The 21,348-nt window shown below is 51.5% G+C and overlaps 1 protein-coding gene across 1 annotated transcript in view; it reads right to left on the bottom strand.

Moving 5' to 3' along the window:
* Positions 1 to 21,348, bottom strand: part of ADCY5 (adenylate cyclase 5) — a 189,869-nt gene that overhangs the window by 32,101 nt on the left and 136,420 nt on the right. Inside the window, exons 4-11 of the mRNA XM_023728701.1 lie at positions 19,697 to 19,808; positions 18,006 to 18,133; positions 15,651 to 15,809; positions 14,456 to 14,597; positions 11,897 to 12,037; positions 6,906 to 6,928; positions 5,699 to 5,843; positions 3,776 to 3,873 (exon numbers count right to left, since the gene is read on the bottom strand). Coding sequence (XP_023584469.1) covers positions 3,776 to 3,873; positions 5,699 to 5,843; positions 6,906 to 6,928; positions 11,897 to 12,037; positions 14,456 to 14,597; positions 15,651 to 15,809; positions 18,006 to 18,133; positions 19,697 to 19,808 — 948 coding nt within the window. The remainder of the gene's footprint in view (positions 1 to 3,775; positions 3,874 to 5,698; positions 5,844 to 6,905; positions 6,929 to 11,896; positions 12,038 to 14,455; positions 14,598 to 15,650; positions 15,810 to 18,005; positions 18,134 to 19,696; positions 19,809 to 21,348) is intronic.

Below are 21,348 nucleotides of genomic sequence, written 5' to 3'. Positions count from 1 at the left end.
GCTGTCCCCTTCCTGTTGCCAGGCACAGCAACACGTCCCGTGGAGTTTTTGCTATGCTATTCCTGCCTGTTCAACAAGAAAAATACAAGGTTATCCTCTGGCCCTTCATTTCAGAGGCAGATCACAGGTGATCTTAATGGCTGGGCTGGCCGGGGCAGTGTGGACGGAAATCTGCATACGAAGAGCTGCAAGTGACTTTCAATCTCCCACTTGCAGCTGGCCTCCTGAGGGCAGGGGCTGGCTGAGGTACAGCAAACCCCTCCACGCCAGCAGGAGACATAGAGGTTCCTTCCCTCTTTCAAGAGTGGCTTCAGTGCCAGGCATTGTCAGCAGGTCACGGGCGGGCAAACAAAGGATTGAAAGCGCAGGTGAAGGCCCTCTAGGGAGGCATTCAAATAACTCCTTTGTTCCAGCCTTCCCCAGAAGCCAGCACTTAGCTGCCTTAAACAAAAAAGCACGAAGGGAGAAAAATTCTCTTCAGAGGGAAAGAAACCCCTTTAAAGTAGCCTGTCTTTTAAGACTTCCCAAGAGAGGAGACGCAGAGAATGACTTCTGCCAATGCCTTAGCAATGCTGACTGTGGCCAGAGAAGGAATGAAGCTGCTGGAGACAGGCTGGGATAACCAAGGCCCCACTCCATGCTGCAGAAAAGCAGAAGTGGCAAAGAGGCAGGGTGATGCACCCAAGCTAAGGGGACTGTGAGCTGCAATGTGACAAAGTCTAGGGTGCTTGTTTATACCTGTGGCTCCATTTCAATACAGAAAAATGAGATTCTACGCCAATAAGGCACCACCTGTCTGTCAGTTTGTCGTACTGTGGTGTCTGGTGTGTTGCTATGATGCTGGAAGCTATACCACTGGTAGTTCAAATACTAGCAGGGTCACCCATGGTGGACAGGTTTCAGAGGCGCTTCCAGACTGCGACAGACTAGGAAGAAAGGCCTGGTGATCTACTTCCAAAAACTAGCTAGGGAAAATGCTATGGATCACAACCAAATATTGTCCATTATAGTGCGGGAAGATGAGCCTCCCAGGTTGGAAGGCGCTCAAAATACACAGTGGCCGCAACAATAAACTCAAGCATACCAATGATTGTGAAGATGGCGCAGGACTGGGCAACATTTTGTTCTGTTGTACCTGGGATCGCCATGAGTCAGAGCCGACCAATGGCAACTAACAACTTGCCAATAACGGCCCAGAATCCCTCTGGCTCTGGACAGCCTCACTCAGTGCCGGGAGCAACGGACACCAACTGCATACCCAGGGTGGAGCTGGTTGCCAGCGTATGGCCTTTACCTGTGGTTTCATGACAGAGTCACAACAGTTACAAATATAAAGGACATCTCCTCAACAATAAATGCCATTAAACATAAGAGAAGTTGACTATAAGACACATCGACATCTTGCCCCTCCTGATATGATGCATTGGCAAGGACAGAACATGGGATTCTTGTCAAAAATGTATAACCTCAATCTAATCATGAGAAAGCATCAGGTAAACCCAAATGGAGACATTCTACAGATTAATTGGCCGGTACTCATCAAAAGTGCCAAGGTCATGAAAGACAAGGAAAGACTGAAGGAGGAACTGTCACAGACTGGAAGAGAAGGAGATACAACGATCAGAAGCCATGTGGGCTCCTGGGTTGGCTCCTGGAACAGAAAAAGGGCATTAGGGGAAAACCGGTGAAATTCGAATAAGGGATGTCGAGTAGTCAATGGTATTGTTCCAGTGTGAATTTCCTGGTTTTGATGACTGTACTGTGGCTATCTAAGTAGTTAATATCAGAGGAAGCGGGAGGACAGGTATATGGGAACTGTCTGTACAACTTCTCTGTTAGTCTACAATGAGTTCAAAATCAAAAGCAAAAGGTGTTGGGGTGAGGGGCATTCTTCTAGATTAAATAAGATTTATGAGACACAACCAAATGCAACCAGTGGATCTGGAGTCGATCCTGCCACTTTGGGGACAATTTTGGAAATCTGGTGATGGACTGGGTATTAGATGCCAGAGAGAATTGGTATTAATTTTGTTTGGTGTACCATAGTCCCCCCTTATCCGCAGTTTCACTTTCCATGGTTTCGGTTACCTGCAGTCAACTGTGGTCACGGTGCTTGTGTTCAAGTAACACTTATTTTACTTAATAGTGGCCCCAAAGTGCAAAAGTAGTGATGCTGGCAATTCGGATATGCCAAAGAGAAGCCGTAAAGTGCTTCTATATTATTAATAGTTATTGTTATTAATCTCTTACCGTGCCTCATTTATAAATTGAACTCTATCATAGGTATGTATGTATAGGACAAAACATAGTATATCTAGCGTTTGGTACTATCCGCAGTTGCAGGCATCCACTGGGGGACTTGGAACATATCCCCTGTGGATAAAGGGGGACCACTGTATAAGGTATTGTGGTTAAGGAGGAAAATGTCCCTAAACCAGAGATGCATATTGAGGTTTTTAGGGGTGAAATGTCCCGGTGTCTAAAATTTGCTTTAAAAAAAATAAGAAAAATTAGATGAAATAAATATTGGAAAATATTAAAAATTGTTACATCTAGGGGATGGGTATACTGGTGTTGATTATACCAATTCCTTTTCTGTATATTTGGAATATTACATACTAAATGTAAAAAAATATGTGTGTGTGTACATATACACATTGTTGTTGCTGGCTGCTGTCAAGTTGGCCTCCAGTTCATGGCGACCCCACGCACAACAGAATAAAACACTGCCCGGTCCTGCGCCACCCCCATGATCGGTTACAGACCGGACCATGTGATCCATAGGGTTTTCAATTGGCTGATTTTCAGAAGTAGATCACCAGGCCTTTCTTCCTAATATATACACATAGCTATATATATACACACACACACACACACACATACTGTATTTTTGTGCAAATAACGTATGCGTTATGTGTTTGTTTGCTGGCCAGGCCTCCCCCGCCCCGCCACGAGAGCTATTTTTGTAAGTGCGCTATGCTAATTTGTTTTTTACTGCAACATGTGGAAGAGGATTGGCATGGCAGTACTTGGGAGGGTGCCTCGTGAGGGGGAAGGTACAGCCAGCAAATGCAGAGGGCGTGTGTTATTTGTGTAAAAATGTGTGTATTTATATTATCCACACATACACACACACATACGCACATGTAGCAATATATATACATATATAGCAATTATCTTTCCCTCTAAGCTGTGACTCTAACCAGAGTGACTATTTAACAAACACTTGTTCCCAAAGCCCACTGCCCACTTCAAGGTGGTCCCCATGGAAGCACAGGCCTCCCTCAGCGATACGGCCAGTCCTCAGAAGAGCTCAGGAGAGTCTCTTTGAGAAAAACTTTGAGAACCTGAAACACATTCTCTGAACTGTCCAGAGTAGTGGGAAATCTTTATCTTCTGAAGAGGTATTGATTCTTTTTCAAGAACGAAAGGCCAGGCAGACACAAGCCTGGTGAATAAGCTGGGTGACTCCATCAGGTAACAGGGGTCTGGGCTGAAATGAGACGAGGTGATAGACTGATGAAAAGGAGTCTCCCGGACAGCTGAGCAGCCGTGCCCAGTGAGAAGTTTCCCTGGAATGAGCACATGGCCTCCTTCTCCCACAGAAGCGAGATCCCCGGCTTCCCAGTCCCCCCCAGGGCACACTTGGAAACCTCTCAGTGCCTGAGCAAGTTAAGCCCAGACTCCCTTCTTTGCTTTCCTCCACAGCATGCCCTCCCACCCCGGGGGGCCCTGCAGCCAGAGGAGACAGTTCAGGAGGGCCAGGGGTACTTACTGGGGCACGATGGTGATCTGGACGAAGCAGATGAAGAGGAAGACAAGAGAGGCACATACCACGTAGGCACCAAATCGGTCATCCACCTGCTTGGAGTACTGAGAGGAGACGGACAGGGTGAGCGGGGCGCAGGTCCCAGGCCCGGTCTGCTCCAGCCCGTGCCATCCCAGACACACCTAGTCTCCTGGGGCCGGTCATCTGTGCAGCCTGCTCTCGGGACAGGTAAGCCCCAAGAAACTGCACTAGATTCAGATCCCAGGAAGCCAGTCCAAGTCGCCATAAGATGGTGGCAGCAGGGAGGGCAGTTAAAGAGGGACTTGCAATTGGGTCACTTTCTGCAGGCCGGTCACTGTCAGAGTACCTCACAACTATCGTGGCTACAAATGACTGAGCACCACCGATATGCTGGGAAACATGCAGAGAGCTTGCAAGCACCGTTGCCCATCCTCACAACAGCCCCGTGAAGCAGGCACAGGGCTTATTTCAGAGATGAGCACTCTGGCTCAGAGAGGTTACGTGACGTGTCCAAAGTCACCAAGTTCATACCCGAGGTCCCAACCCCCAGCCCCAGCTCCTCCCCTGACGCTTCTCGGGCGCAATAATGGAGGTCAGTGCGGTTAGAGTCGCACAGAGTGGGTAATTCACAAATCAGTTCCATTCACTGCAAAAGCAAACCAGCTGCTGTCGAGTTGGTTTTCACTCATGGTAACTCCACGTGTTTCAGAGTTGAACTGTGCTTCACAAAGTTTTCGATGGAAAATTTTTCGAAGGTAAATCACCAGGTCTTTCTTTCAAGGTGCCTCTGGGTGGATTCAAACCACCAACCTTTCGTTTAATAGCCAAACAATTAACTGCGCCACCCAGGGACTCCTTCTTACTGCTGGTAAACGTAGTGGTTACCTTCCTTCAGTATTTGTGCAATCCTAATCAGGTGTGCAGAGCCCTGGTGGCACAGCGGTTAAAAGCTCAGCCGCTAACCGAAAGGTCAGCAGTTCGAATCCACCAGGCACCCCTTGGAAACACTATGGGGTAGTTCTACTCTGTCCTATAGGGTCACTAGGAGTCAGAATCGACTCGATGGCAACGGGTTTGGGTTTCCTTAGATGTGCTCATTTAACGCCGGCATGAGAGCCCATTTTAACTGCACACTGGGGAGGCCCTGGGATGGGGTGACTGGACCAGGGTCTGGCTCTGGCTCTGTCACCCCGTCACTGAGTGGCCGAGAGCAAGTCCCCAAGAACCCTGAGCGTTCGTTTTCTCATTCACAATGTAAGGAGACAGGACAAAAAGAGCACGACGGCCCCTTCCGACTTTAATACTTTGAGGTTCCGGAGTGACAAAGGCAAGCTGGTCGGCCCATTTTTGAAGAATAATAATACACATAGCATTAGCATTTATTGAACATCTATTATGTGGCAGATACTGTTTCATAAGGATTAACTTGTTTAATCTTCACCATATGAGGTAAGTATGTTAAATTTCCCAGATAAGTAAACTGAGGCACCAAAAAAACCAAATCCACTGCTGTCAAGTTGATTCCGACTCATAGCAACCCTACAGGACAGAGTAGAACTGTCCCATAAGGTTTCCAAGGCTGTAAATCTTTACAGAAGCAGACTGCCACTTCTCTCTCCCACAGAGGGGCTGGTGGGTTCGAACCACTGACCTTTTGACTAGCAGCCAAGCTCTTTAACCACTGTACCACCAGGGCCCCTTAACTGAGGTGCAGAAAGGTTAAATAACCACAGCATTATCCCTTCCAATCAAGGAAATCTCCTTTGAACCCTCATATCCCTGGATCGAGGAGCATCAGAGTTGGGGAAACCGAGGCAGACAGCAGGGGCTTCCTCCACAGTGTTGGAGACAGCAGAGGGAGAGGTCCTGGTTACAGCCGGGGCCTCCTCCCCACCCAGGGTGCTGTACCTTCTTCTCTAAGTCAGGCTCCCTGAAGGTCAAGAGGAATTTGCGGACATGCTCAGACCGCAGCCTGTCGATGCTCCTGGCATCAATAGCCCGCCCCAGAAACTCATCCACTTCATCCTCGGGGTTCACACTTTCCTGGGCGTTCCTGGGCAGGAGACAGAGACTCAGACAGGCTGACCACCAGGGGGCGTCATCAGAGGGCTGGCTCTGCCCATGTGCCTGGATTGCTCAGAGACGCCTGGGGCTGCCTAAAATGATGCTAATCAGGGGCAGGGAAGCTGGGATTGAGACGAGGGCAGCCAGAAGCTGCGGCCCGTGCTCTCAACTCCTGCGCACACATGTAGAAAGTGGCCCGTCTCCAACCCACTGTGGAGGGCCTTGGGGACAATACGGCCTTTCTAATTCTACTGGTCACTTCATATTGGCCTGGTTTTCGTACATGGTTGTTAGTTATTATTACAGGTTTAGTTGCTTTTTCTCCTACACGTAACAGTCTCTGTTCTTTATTCTCCTGCGATAACACCATCCTGAGATGTAGGCGGGGCTCAAAAGGCAAGACTTCTGCTGCAGGGACGGGGCCCACCTGGCATCTTAAACCAGGATCAGGGCACACTTTGAGAAACAGGTTTCATGATCTTTGGGTGCTGGACTTGAAAACCCCATTTCTCAGGGAGGAGCCCAGACCTTGGGCAGTGTTTCTGATGGTCCTGAGAGGAGGAAGACATCTCCTAGGGGCACTGGGCTGTGGTCGGGGCTGCTGACCAACGTGCAAGTTCTGCATGTTCCTGAGGGAGCTGCATGCGTATGTGCGCGGGTGTGTGCCCGTGTGTGTGCACAACATACACACACATAACGTACCCTGTGTACACATGCACACATAATGCACGTGTGTGTTGTGGCGTTGCATAGTATGAGTTTGTGTGTGCGTGCATGTGTCCGTGTGTGTGTGTGTGTGTGTGTGTGTGTGTGTGTGTGTCTGTGTGTGTGTAGCGGATATCATTCCGGAAGTACTGGGTTCCTGGGCTGCCCTGGCCTGTCTGGGGGACACTGCCTGACCCTCTATCAGCCATGGTGGGCCCTGTGCACTCCCAGCTAGGACTGTATGTGGGATCGTTTCCATGGAGGGTGGGGAAACCAAGTTATAAGGTAGATTTAGAGATATCCCTCAGACAAGCAGAGCAGGAATTAAAAAGGTCATGTTACTCACTTGTCCTTGGGGTCTTCAAAGCCCTAAAAAAGAGAGAGAAAGAGAGGAGTATAAGAACAGAGAGAACTGAAAACATGGGGGCCTTAAGAGATGGGAGCTGAGGGAGAGGCAGCTCATTTTCTCCCTGTAGTTCACTGCAGAGCCTGGACTGCCTGGACGTAGAGAGGACGGTCACCCGCTAGTTCTTCCATTCCCTCCTTTCTTCTTTGGTCTGGCACACATCACAGGCTTCTTCCTACAGGATAAGCTCTCTGCTAGATGCAGGATGCACTATGATTTCATTTCATCCACTGGAAAAATCCACGTGACTGAGCTCTTTCAGTCCCCACAGGCCACTTCTTCCCAGAGTCCCCAAAGCTTCTCCTCTCCCTCCTCCTGGACCCTGGGCTCGGAGGGATCCCCAACTCTGCACTTACTCAGATGGAAATCAGATAAATCACAGGCTGCCCAATCCCACACACACGCATGGACACATGTACACTCACTCACAAACACACACACGAACACATACGCACACACATGCACACACATACACACACTCAAACACACACATGAACACATACGTGCACACAATGCACACGCATGCCCACTCACACACATGAACACATGTACACACACATACAGCACACACATGCCCACTCACACACACACTGAACACACAAAATCTACTGGGAGTTCACAATTTTTGCACTTAGAAAAACAAAGCTCCTGTTACCTGCAATAGCGTTTCTGGCATCTGGTATATTCTTCCAAGGCTAGAGTTGGTTGGGGACACAGGAAGTAAGGAACCACCTGCTATGATTTTGACTACTATTCTGTTGTTCCTTTACACGGGGCAGAGGTGACAGTGGGAAGAACTCTTACTGTCAGACTCAAAGCCCTATTGACAATCAATTTGATAAAGTACACGAAAGGACAGACATGTGTCAGGTTCTGACTAGTTGTAGCAGAATGGAGCGTTCCCTAAAATGGGAACGGTGTGTGTTATGGATTGAACTCTTCATGCCGAAGTCCTAACCCCTGTACCTGTGAAGGTGGCCTTGTTTGGAAATAGCATTTTCTCTTGTTTTGTGAATGAGGACATACAGGAGTAGGGTGGGTCCTAAACCTAATCCCATCTGAGTGGTGGCTTATCAAAAGAGCAGAACAGACACAGTGACACACACAGGGGAAAGAAACCATGTGAGGAACTGTCTACAAGCCAAGGAAGGCCAACGAACGCCTGGGGCTACTGACAAGGAAGGACCTTCCCCTAGAGCTGATGCCCTGATTTGGACTTCTAGCCTCCAAAACAGTGAGACAATAAATTCCTGTTCTTTAAAGCCTCCCACTTGTGATATTGTTGTTACAGCAGCACTAGGAAACTAAGACAGGGTAGAATCCAGGGAGACATTGAAACAGACACGGGTTCCCTGTGGCATCAAGGTGGCTCTCTCTATCTCCCAGCTCAGGGCTCTCAAGACCCGCGCAGCCACTAGTGGCACATCCAAGTGTACAGCTGTGGGCTTTGAGCCCCTCCCACACACCCATTCTCTGCCCAGCTCATCCTGGTAGCTGTCTGCTCAGGAAAGCCTGACCCCACTCCTTACCCTCTGAGAATTGCCAGCCCTCCTTCCAGGCCCATCCCACTTTGCTGTCCCAGTCCTAGGAGGGAGGAGCTGGTGTCTTCTTCCTCTGGGACTTCCTGTTCCCTGCCTGCCCTTACCACGGACCCAGGGTGTGCTCAGCATCAAGTGGCTGTTCTGTCCTGGGGGCAGTCTCATCCCTGATGTCCCCAGGACCCCTCAGAGCATGACTGGGTCACTGAGGGCTCCCTGCAAAACACCAGCAGGCTCTGGCGCACTAAATTCCATCACAAGAGCCAGCAACCATTTTACTATGGAACTGAGATCCACCGAGCCTTAGACATCTGCTGCTCTAAACAGCTCACAAATACACCTGAACCGTTTTTAATAAACTTGTTTCTGATTGTCTCTCGTGCTCCTTTGGTCAGCTGCTGGCACTGGAGTTGGGAGCCCAGTTTTTCCTCCGGTGCTGAGCAGGAAGCAGGGTCCACACTAACCATGCTGGATTCCATGTTAGTGTGGACAGCTCAGCACCAGGCTGGGGTGGTGAACTGATAGCAGGTCCATAAACCACGGCAGAAGAGTAATTAAGAACACAGTCAACAGACTGGGCTCAAATCTCAGTCCCACCACAAACTTACTAGTCCTAGGACAACGATTAAGTTACTTAACCATTCCCAGCCAGGCTAGGAGGACCATCAGATGGGTTCCTGCAGTTTGGGCCTCAGCACTTTCGGGGGAACAGCCCAGCTCAGGGTTCTTCGTGGCTCTTGGTTCCTCCCTCTTGGACTTAAAGTAAAAGCAGAGGCTGTGGTGCTTCAGCTCATCCATACTGCAGGTGCCAGGGGTGATGTCAGCTCCCCTTTAAGCTCAGGTTTGCACACCTTGCCCTGGCGAGGCTGCTTGTCTTCCCCAGGCGGTTGGGCCTCATCAGAATGTAAACCTTTCCAGTATGTGGTTAGATGAGTAAGAGGCTCCCCCACACTTCCATGGTTAGCCTTTTCATTAACAAATAACCTTAAAGACCTTAAAACACTCACGCACGAACAAGCCAGCATTGCTAATCATTACGTTTTAAAAGCGGAGTAAAAGTTGGAACAAAATTTAAAGGATAAACCGCTGCCTGTGTTAGTGTCTGTCTAACTGCTTTCGGTCACTGCTTTATCCAATTTCAAACCCTTGACTCCATCTTCAGTGAAAAGGTTTTTTTTTAAACTCACCTGGATGTTGGCAAGTCAGGTAAAAGTTCTCCTGTACATCTTTCTCAAAGGTTTCAGGTAAGTTTAATGGCAAAGGCCCATGGCATGCCTGGCAGCTGTGGGAAGCTGTCCTGGTCTCCCAGCCCAGGCCGGATGGGGCCAGGAGTCTGTACTTTGGTGCCAGCTCCTCGGATGACACTGTGCCCCACCGGGATGGGGAGCCTCTTCTCCCACAGGCTGCTGCAGACGCCCTCCATGGCCCTGATCTTCTGAACACTTCCCGTCCCCACTGGGTGAAGTAATAACCACCCAGCTGGTATCCATAGAGGAGCCTTCCCAGCAGCCAGTCTCCCCCAGGACTGTCCTTTCCCCAATTATAGCCTGTTTGTTAATTCTTCCAAGTTCCTTGCCCTGACAATGATTAATACTTCTGCCAAACCAGTGCTTATAGTCCAAACTGTCTCCTTTGAGACTCTGAAATAGTTTCCACTTATACCAAGTAGCACTTTTTAAAAAATTTCCAAGAATTTTAAACAGAAAAAGTGGTTGTCCCCCGGGGTTTCCTGCTCGCTGGTTACTCTCTCTTCACCTCTTGGCCTCCTTCCCACCCTCATCTTTTTCTTCCCAGCTCTCCAGCATCTACGCGTCTTCCTGTTCCTCTTTTCCTCTTTCCTTCCTCTTTGCTCATCTGCCCTCAATCTTCCCCTCTCTCCCCTCACCCCCTTTCCTCCTTGACCATCCTGGTGATGTGGGTACAGAGACTGCAGTCGACCACTTCAGGAAGACGAGGACGGGGGTGTCTCCCAACTGCTCTCTGCTTTGGGAAGGCCCTTGGGGAAGGGAGCAGTGGTCGGAAGCCCTTGATGGCACAGACAGGTCTCTGGACATCCAAGTTCAGGACAGGTCTCTGGACATCCAAGTTCAGGACAGGTCTCTGGACATCCAAGTTCAGGACAGGTCTATGGACATCCAAGTTCAGGACAGGTCTCTGAGCATCCAAGTTCAAAGCCTGGATGGCAGACCCGGCCACTCCAACTCTGCTCCCTTATGATACTGGTGTTCCATGACTTGTTTCTCTACCATCAAAATTTTAAATGGAGGTCTTAACTCTATTTTTTTTCTACCATACAGTTTCCTTAAACCTTTGTCATCTGCTACTTATTATCTAAAAAGGAGCAGAGTACCTGGACCCTGGCTGTTGTCTGACTCTGTTGGACTCCCATGGCCTTTATCCTTAATCCCAACTTGAACCTACTCTGATGCACAGACCCCAAACTTCAGGATCCTGGTGCTGGTATGGCCCACTTTATTCCCTACCCCAGCTCTGTGGGAACAAAGTTCCTGCACCTCTACCCTCCTCACCCCTCCTGGAGGAAACATGGCAGCCCTGGAATAGATGAGTGTGCCCAAGACACGGAAGCCTAGCTCGCAGGCCAAAATCAAACACTGCTACTGTATCCTGACTTCTTCCATCCCTCTTCCTCTTCTTCCTTCCCCCTGAATTCATCTATCATCTGAGTTTCCATGGGGACAACCCAGGTGTGTGCTGTGACAGCTGAGGGTATCTGTCCCCCAAGACAGGCAGGGCCCTGTGAGATGGCAGTAACACCCCCTACCATGGCCTCCACTCATTCACCTGTATTCGCCCACTGGAAGGCTGGAATTAGCAGGGCGGGGTGGGGTGGGGTGGGTGGGTCTCAACACAGAGGGCAAAGTGGGCCATCATCTGGCCCTTTCCAAAAAGCACTAGGATGGTTTCTGGGAACCTGAGCTAAAAGATGTGGTTTCAATTGCCTGGAAAATGCAGTAGGTGCTGGAAGAGGGTCTGGCTAGCTTGTGCCCATCCAATTCCCAAGGGCCTCACCAGACACTGTTGGGAGAAAGCAGGAGGCTCTAGCTGGACCCCGAGTCCAGCCGGATAGGCCTGCCTCCAGCCTACGCCAGCAAGCTCTGCCAAGAGGGAGGGAGGAAGAGGCCTTGCTGCTCTGTTCCTAAGCCAAATTAGGCATGCCCAGAGACAGTGTGGCTCATGGAAAGAGCCTGGGGCCAGAAGTCAGGGGTTCTGGCGCCTAGTCCAAAGTTAGGGTGGGCTGCCCTGCCAACTTTTCCTTCTATGAATCTCCATATTCCTTCAGGCAACAGGAGGGACCTGGCCCAGCCCTCAAAGCCACAGAAAGGTTTAGCCCTGGAGAATGCCGGCTGCACACCCACCCCGCTGGCCACTCACCATCCGCTTCATCTCCTTGGAGACCTGGTTGCCTCCCAGGTGGTTGTAGAAGGGGCGCTCGGCCCCCCAGTGCGGCGGGTTATGCCCAATGGAGTTGGTTCTCTGGCGATTCATTTTGGCAATCATGGCCTTCTCTTCTTTCTAGAGAACAACACAGAAGCATCAGCCTGTGGGCAAAGGCTCATCAGATGAGCCCAAGTGGACAGTTTCTCATTCCTCCCAGGAACAAGGTGCCTGGTCAGGTGAGGGACGAAGGCAACCCTTCTCTTCTCCCCACAGACCTGGAGCCCAGAGGTCTGCTAAGATCCCGGACTTCCTCTAAGCAAGCATCCTAAAGCCCCCAAACTCCCTAACTCCAGCCCTGGCCGGCCCAGGTGGGAGCAACAGAACAAGGTGGTGAGAGCTGGTTTCGTGAGACGGCAGTGGCGCCTGGGAACACCTGTCATCAGCATGGAATTCTCCCTACAAGCTTGACCACAAGCTTCTGTCCCTGGCTCCTTGTGTCCTTCTTCCCCTGGATGGCCTCAGTTCCCAAAGGCTGCCAGCAGGAGTGAAGCGCTGTGCTTCCTCTCTCTGGGGGGTCAGCGGGGGCTGAGCCCCACCTCTGCTCTCCCCGGCAGCCAGGCCAGCTCGAGCCTGAGCCTCCACATTGGTTACTGCCAAGCTGTGGTGTCACATCAGGCTCTGCTCATGGAAGACAGGGCTCAGTGCAGGGACAGGCTCCGCCCACAGCCTCAGGGTGGTCAGAGCCCAGGTCTGAAGGTGCCCAGGGCAGTGACAGAGATGAAGACACCTGGGATTCCAGTCTCTACTCAATCCAAAATAGGTGTGGCCCAGCAGAGAGGGCACTGGGAGAGGCCCCTGCTCCCTTGAGGGCAGCTTCCAAAGAGATTTAGGTCTTTCAAATTATTTGGGTTCAAGGGCTGATGCACGTTGTACAAATGCACAGAGACTCAGCTAGCCACCTATGTGCCAACACTCCCCAGTATCTATTATCTGTCTGTCTGTCTATCCATCCATCCAAATGGGAGCAATAAGTGGGGAGTTGGAGAGGTTCTGAGACCTGAGGCAGGCAGACTTCCCCTCAACTCTCTTCCTGGGGAGGGGAGGCCAACAGATACGGTGATGCAGAGGGGTGTGTGTGGGAGGGTCACTTTCTCTTTCTGTCCCCTTTTCATCCTTTCTGGAGCGCATGTCATGTTGAAGTAACCAAGATTCAGAGAACCCAGAAGAGAGGGTGATCCCGCAGCCTGGCTAGGGTAGAAGGTGGGTGGGACGCCTTGTAAATCAGGAGCAGGGAGGCGGTGTACGCCAGGACAGGGCCTGGGGGGATTTCGGTTCATTTACAATTTCACCAAATAACAAGTAAATGTTTAAAAATGGGTCAATTAACCAAAGTTTATTAGTGGTTACCAGGGGTGGGAGGGCTTAGGGGGGCACTGAGTTTCTGTTAACAGTGGTGGAATCATTTGGAAGTGAATAGCGGTGATATTTGTACAACACAATGAACAGAGTCCATGTCACTGCACTGCACATGTAAACAATCGTTGAATTGGCAAATGTTTTGCTGTATATATTTTTACCACACACAGAGAATGTGTCGATGAAGCCATGAGAAGCTCTCCCCAAAGCACCCAGGGTCCTCCCGTCCTTCTCCCCTACCATCTGTGAGAGGCCTGACCCAGCTCCCTCAAACAGCCCCTCCAGCTAGGAGCCATCTCCCGGGTCCTGGGACAGGCCAACGTGCCCTCTGATGTCCCTCTCGGGGTGGGGAAGTGCGCCTAAACACCTACTTTAAAAATCTATCATTGCTGTCATCCAAGACTTTCTCTGAACTTTCCTCACTGCTTAATTGTGTCTTTAGTCTAACTTCTTAGGAGAGAAACCGGGAGGCTATTCTCTATCCAAGGGCACTGACCAACAGAGAAGGTCAACTGCAATATTCATGAGTGAAAGGCTTTTTAATTTAGGGAGAAATGTAAAATATTCTCTTCATTTGCTTTAAAAATTAAGAACATGGAACATGACACTATTAAAAATAGAACACTGAAGTCAGCTAATAATTCAGTTTTATATTTTGGCAAGTTTGGGCTGAGACTAAAGGAGTACATGAAAGAGAAGAGAAAGTGGAGTGGGGGACAGAGGTTCAAGAAACAAAGATATATAGGAACGTGCAGAGATGCACATTGAGTGTGGAGAGGGGACAAGTATCTACTTAGCAAAAGGCAAAGAAAAGGAGAGAGATAGAGATAAAATACATGGTACACAATTTCCTTGATGCTTCAGTTCTACCTTGTGGCCTTCTGATATATTGTTGCTAATTTCTTTGATACCTGTTGCATTTTTGCAACAGAAGCCAAATGAAAATGTTTCGTCTGCCATCAGCCTTTGCAAAGCCTCTCTAACCCTGGAGACCTTCCCAAGATACAGGAACCAGAACTGCAAATGGAATACACAACTTTACTCAAGGAAAGGGAAGAAGAGAAGTCGGCAGCAGGCTAAGGAAATGCTCCTCCCCCAAAGAATGGTGTCCCAGCCCCCCAGCCCCTGCCCACGGACCCGCTTCTGGGTGCAGCGCAGGATGAGGAAGGTCTCGATACTGTGCTCCTTGAGGTAGGCATTGCGCTCGCCCCCACAGCCCGGCTCCACCTCATAGTCTCCGTTCAGGTAGTTGAGTGTGGCCTTGGTGATGTGTATGCGTCTACAGTGGAGAAGGAAACAGGGTGGGGAGGGCAGAGAGTGGAAATTCAGAACTTCAGCTCCTGTACAAAACCCACCCCACACTCAACCACAGCTCAAATCCCTGGGCCCCAAACTCCTGCTGAAATGCTAATACCAACTTCCAGCTCAACCTCAGTGGACCCTACCCCAACCCATCTCCCATAAGACTGCCTCCAGTCTTATGAACACGGCCACTGGCTCCTGCTCAGAAGGCAGCAATAGCTCTCACTGCTTACAGGGCTGAGGGCCTGGCATCCACACCCCTCTTAACACGGGCACTGCTTCTCTTGTTGTTAGTCGCTGTCAAGTCAATTCCAACTCATGGCGACCCCATGTGTGCAGAGTGGAACTGCTCCACAGGGTTTTCAAGGCTGTGACCTTTCAGAAGCAGATCGCCAAGCCTGACTTCTTAGACGCCTCTGAGTGGGTTCGAACTGCCAGCCCTTTGGCTAGTAATCGAGTGCTTTAATTGCTGGTGCCACCCAGGTACTCCTGCTTCTCTTACTGCTCCCTAAAAGGCCATCCGCTCTACTTCCATTCTTAGGAAACTCGGTGTTTCCCCCTACCTGCGCCTCTCCTCGCTGCGTTCCTTGGGCTCTGCACACTCTCCCCACCCTCACCTCTCCAAATCCTCCCCAGCCCTCCAGGCCAGCTCACACTCTACCTCCTTTATGTCCTGGCCACCCCAGAAATTATCAGAGGTTCCTTCCTCCCCTAGAACTCTACGACACCTGTCAAATCTCATAAGCCACACTTGTTCGTGCAAGTATCCTCTGCACCCGGGCAAAGGCTCCAGGAAAGCCGAGACTATGCCCCCGCCCCTGGCCTCTCCCACCACACCCTGCCCACGGTGTGGTGTGAGTAATTGTTAAACAGAGGAATTTCTACTCAAACTCTGCCAACACCAGCCCCCGGGTGCCAGCTACCCCACCTCCTGCCCCAGCCCCACCTCCTCCAGACAGTTCCCTGGGGGGCTGAGTGGAAGCTGAGTCTGGGCTCTGCTGCCAGGCCCAGGTGGGCCGGGCTCACTCACCCCGCCTTGCCTCCAGCCTCCATGTGGTTGGCCAGCGTGACGTCGTTAGACCAGACGTCGAACTGCCACTTCCTGAGACCAAGGACACCGCAGTGTACTCGCCCGCTGTGAATTCCCACGCGCATGTTCACGTTCACCCCAGTCACCTCCCGGACCAACCTGGGGATGGAGCAGGGGTGAGGCTGGGAGAGGGTCAGGGCCAGGCACGCTGTGTGGGGGTGAGGCTTGAAGGCCGTGGGCGGGGAGGGGCGTCGGAAGATGCAGGGTCAAGGAGGCATTCCTCTTTTCCTTCCAGTCCAGCCCAAATACTGAGTCGGAGACTGTTCACCACAAGGTGGCTGCCGCTGGCAGCACAGGGCTGGGGGCGGTGGGGGGCTGCAGGTGCTATGGCCTGGCCCTTGGCACTGTTAACTGTGAGAGGCGCTGTTTCCCAGCCTGGCCACAAGGTGGCGAGGTGCCTGCACACTAAAACCCAGAGCGCCACTCTGGCCACCACTACCCTCTGTCCATTAAATTGTGCTCAGAAAATGCAAACACACTTCAGTGCAGACTTGAACCAAGCAGGGAAGTTACAGCCACTGCCAACCCCCTTCAGGTGAATGCTCTTGTGGGTAAGACAGAAATGGCTTTGGGATTATCTGGCTATTGCATTTATCCACACTGCTGCTCCCTGGACATTGGCAGATAATGGAGAAAGTTAACTGAGTTTCCAGAGAGGACATATGTCCTCCTCAGAATGAAGCGGAGCCGGGCAGGTGCCCTAGAAGACAGAGTCAATCCTTGCCACATGCACCATATTCTTAGGGACCTCCAGTAGTGGGGTCAGGCCCTCTGTGCTTAGTTATAACCTCTTGTGCTGGAGAGTAGTCAGGTGGGGTAGGGAGGAAGCTATACGCCCCCAGGTATGTGTCTGGGGCTCCCTGGAATCTGCTCAGGGTCTGGGGAAGAGGGAGTAGGTGCTCTAGGGGTACGTACACAGTTTGCACTCTTTAGGGACTGGGCCTTCCCAACACCCCAGAGATGGGCCCACTCACCCCTGAGGAGCGGAACCCCCACACAGGCCCCCTGCCCTCCACCCCACCCATCAGTGAGAGGCTGATCTTGCAGGGAAGATTTACACCACCCGTCATTTCTCTAGTCCTCAGTCAGATCTGCAAACGTATTTACTTGAGCTGTTCCTTCCATCCACAATGCCTTTGACCACTTACTTAGGTTGATGAAATCTCATTCTATTTTCCTGGCTTAACTCCAGGGCCACCTCCTTATGAAGCCTCTCTTGATTCCCCTCAACTGGAATCAATTGCTCCCTCCTTGAACCTCCCACATTGCTTTGCTTCTCTTACCTTGTCCATCCACACAGCATACTTTGTATTGGAGAATGGGAGTACCAGCCTCTCTCCCTAACGGACTCTTGTTTCTGAGGATGGGGCCTGACTGTCTACCCCTGGCATGCAGTGGGCACTGGTGAAGCTGTCAAATTGAACTGAGCCAAACTGAATGGACCCAGTTACCTCCCTATCCAGCTACTCTGCCCCCTGCCCCCTGCCCCGGCTAATTCTAAAGTCCAACGTTACTGAACCTGGATCCACTCTTGGACTCACCCCACTGTCTCATGGATATGTTTGGATTATCCATGTTTTTCAGTGACCAGGTCTCCTTCCATGACCAGCTGGGATCAAGAAGTGGCCAAAAGATTCTTTTTACTATTGCCCACAGGAGGGATGGATTCTCTTAAAATGGGAACACCTGGTTTGAATTCACTTAAAAAACCAGTTGCCAAGTTGAGTGACTTCCAACTCATGGCGACCCCACGTTACAGAGCAGAATTGCTCCATAGGGTTTTCTTGGCTGTGATCTTTAAGGGAGCAGACCGCCAGGACTTTCTTTTGTGATGCCACTGGGTGGGTTCGAACCACCAACCTTTAGGTTAGCAGCCCACTGCAAACCACTTGCACCACCCAGCTAGTAGTGTTACCCTGGGAGTTGTTTAACCCCTCTGAGTCCAACGTTCCTATCTGGGAAGAAATGGGGCCAGTGGGTTCTGCACCATGCTGGGTGGCTGTGAGAAGGCAGGAGGTCACGAGCCACACGCAAGAATGCCAGCTTCTCCTGGAGAGCTGAACCCGCCCCCTCCTGTAGGCCGTGAGTCTGCACAGCTCTCCCTTCCTGCAGGACGTGCTCCTCTGGGAAAAGCTGCTCAGGCTGGTGCAGGTAGCAGGAAAGGCATGACGCCTGGGGTGCTAATCAACCCCCAAACTTGGCTGGGTGGTCCGTGGGAGACAGCTTGGCCCCATGTTTCCCTGCCTCCATTGGGCCAGCCGGGCGGGCACCGTCCCCCTGGAGCTGGGCACTTACGAGATGGCCTCAATCATGTCCATGCCCATCTCTACGCAGCAGTGGGCGTGGTCGGCCCTCGCCTCAGGCAGCCCAGAGACGCAGTAGTAACAATCCCCCAGGATCTTAATACGTAAACAGTGATTCTCCTGGAAAGCAAATTCATTTAAAAAATTAAAATAGTAGGAAAGAGGAGTGGGAGGGAAAGAAGCAGGAAGCAAACAGATTCACCCTGTGCCTGGAATAACTTGCCTTTTAGGGCAGTGAGCACAGACCCAGTGCCAGGACGCGGCCTGATTCCGGCCAGTTGGCTTATCAGGGGGCATGAAGGAGGGAGGGGTGGGATTCAGAGAGGCATTCCAGCCTCCCCAGGCTCAGCAACTCACTTTGAATGACCCACTGGTGAGGCCCAGGAAGAATTTAGTTGGTCCACTGAGGTTCAACAAGTAGGGCAGACTTGTCAGCTTACGAAAGCCCCACACCTGAGTGTGAGTGTCCCCCCGCTCCCAATCCCACTACAAGGCCCTGGAAGTATGCTGCCCTTGGCCTAAGACTCTATGAACGGTTTTCTTCTTCTCTTTTTTTACCAAAGCAATGAAGGAAACACGAGCCTTAACCACAAGCTTACCTGACCCTTAGCATTAGGCCTGCCTGAGATTTTTATCAAAAAGAGTTTTGCTAAACCAGCAAGCACGTGTGTGTTAAGAGACCAGCAGAGCTTCCTCAGGTACCTGCCCGCTGTGGCTGCTGGGCAGCAGACGCAGCAGGGGCACCCTGGCAGGCCACGGTCCGTAACTGGGATTGAGATGGGATACAATTAATCATCATTTACGAGCTGTTCAAATCTGGCTCCCAGAAGTTACTTCACAAAGCTGGGGCCCTGGGACTCAAGCATCCAGTGGCATGGACTCTTATGTGAGGCCCATTCGATGCCCTGGTGCCAAGCAGGTAACTGTTCACCTCATTTGTGCTCAGTAATGAAAGCAGTTAGTGAGGTGTGAGCCCACCATCTGATGCCCCCAGTGGCCCTGGCACCGGCTGCGACCAGCACCAGCACCTTGTCAACAATCTGGCCTAGTGTCCTGGCAGGGCGAAGGTGAACATGTTCGCATGTTGGTGGAAATTGCAACAAATGGCCTTTTGTGTATAACCACTCTGCAAGGGCCCCGAGCTTCACCCGGAACCACAGGAGGGGAAGAATGACACTAGGGACCTAATGGATGGATGTGCTGTTCACCACAGCCTGCTGTAGGCTGTTACTTCCAATTTGTCCCAAAGTTGAACAGTTTTCTTTCTGGAAGCCTCAGTGGGTGGCACATGGCTGGGGATTCACTCATTCTCTAATCACTCCAGGCCAACCACATCAGCAAAGCAGGTCTCTGGCACCCAGTCTTCCCTCAGCCAAACAGAAATTACCCTGCGGTCTGGATAGCACCACCGGCATGCCTCGCCACCCGCTTCCACTGATGTGAGGTGTGGAAGGCTCACCCACTCTCCCACGTGACTGGGGCTGACATGGACACGTGAACACACACCCACACCTGTGTGGCCCCCTTTGCCCATGCTTGGTTCCCAACAGCGGGCTCCCCCAGCAGGGCACACCTGGCAGAGTGTCCATCCCTGGGGCTGGCTCAGTGGGCCCTTCACCACAGTGCCCACCCTCTGGAGGCTCAGGCACATGGGCGCCCGACGGCGGTGGGCAGGTGACTCACCGCGGCCAGCTTGTCGAAGCGGGCGAAGAGCTCGTTGAGGGTCATGACCAGCTCCTGCGCGGTGCACTGGGACGCCAGGCTGGTGAAGCCTTCGATGTCAGCAAACAGGATGCTGAGGAGACGGGGGAGGAGAGAGCCCCGTGAGGGAGGAGAGACAGGGGGTGGATCCAGGGGGTGGATCCAGGGGGTGGATCCAGGGGGTGGATCCAGGGCTCAGCCCGGTGCTCTTCGACCTCAGGAGGGCTGCCGGCCAGCAAGAGTCCTGGGGAGCCCCAAAGGGCTCCTTGGTGGGGGTACAAAGAGGCCTTGCACTGCAGAGTAGAAGACTCTGGCCCCTCTGCTGGTTGGGATGCACTGATCCAGACCTCCACTCACCAGTATCTTTCTGTGCCCTAACTGCGCCCTCACCCTCGCCCCAGAGGAAAGGAGGGAGAAGGGGATGGGAGGCCTGGGAGTGTGTCTGCCTGAGGTGACCACAGACAGGGGGTGACTAGGACCGGAACCCAGGCCCCCCAATTCGGAACTGCCGCTCAGGCCAGGCCCTGTTTGACCTCTGAGCAGTCCTCTCAAGGTGAAGGGCCTTTATTCATCTGCTCTGGAAAGTGCTTAGGCCAGAATGGCGGCCGGCAAAGGTCTCACTGCCCAGCCTCCTACACAGGGGAGGCTGACCCAAGCCTTCCATCCCAAGAGGGTCCTCTAGAAGTACAGATTAAAAGAGGCCCAGGGAGGAGAGAGGGGGAGTCACAAGCCAGTCAGCATCTCTGGAGGCGCCCCAGTGCATCCCTGCCAGCTCCTTCAGCCTCGCCCCTCGCTGCCCCATTGAATGCACCAGCTGGCCCCAGCATCCTAAGTTATGGATCTTTTATCCATCCGTGGGGCTCGTGTTCCCTAGATTGAAAATGTCTTCCTTTATCTTTTGTAACAGACTATCAGATGTAAGTCCCAGGGCCAGAATGTGTGAGAGCCCCTAGAATCTTCTTAAAATGGACAGAAAAATATAGTAACTTTCCTGAACTGAGACTCTCCTTGTGGCCAGGCATTGAGCTGGGAGCTTCCTTGTCTGTCACCTGACTGAGTCCTCCCAATAGCCTCACAAGAGAGGAGCTGGTTTCTCCACTTGACAGGTGAGGAGGCTGGGTCTCAGAAGAATGAGGAAGCAGCAAGGTGGGGATTTTCCTCCAAGGCCTGTACTCTTTCCACTATACCACAGGGACTCCTCAGGCTCAAGAACAATCTCATTATTTAAATGAAGAATGTAGAATTAAACATATTTTGTTATTCTATTCTCAAAATGTGTGCCAGGCACTGTTCTCAGCAAATAGCAGCAGGGTGACCCATGGTATTTGTTTATTAATTCATTTAAGCCTCACCGCCATCCCATGAGGTTAGCGTCCTTGTCTTACAGGTGAGAAAATAGAAGCACACAAAGGTTGAGCCACCTGCCCAACACCTCACAGTAACCTGGCTCCAGAGCGCAGGATTCGAACCGACAAGGCTGATGCTGTCTCTGTTGGCTCTACACTCATCTGAATGAATAAAAGCACAATTCAGCCGCCTGGCATTGTAGGTGGGGTTGTTGTTGTTGTTGTTAGGTGCCGTTAAGTCAGCTCTGACTCATGGCAACCCCATATACAACAGAACGAAATATTACC

The sequence above is a fragment of the Trichechus manatus genome, unplaced genomic scaffold (assembly GCF_000243295.1).
Source record: "Trichechus manatus latirostris isolate Lorelei unplaced genomic scaffold, TriManLat1.0 scaffold00026, whole genome shotgun sequence".
NCBI classification, from domain to species: Eukaryota; Metazoa; Chordata; class Mammalia; order Sirenia; family Trichechidae; genus Trichechus; species Trichechus manatus.
This window is presented reverse-complemented; position numbering and strand designations above follow the sequence as displayed.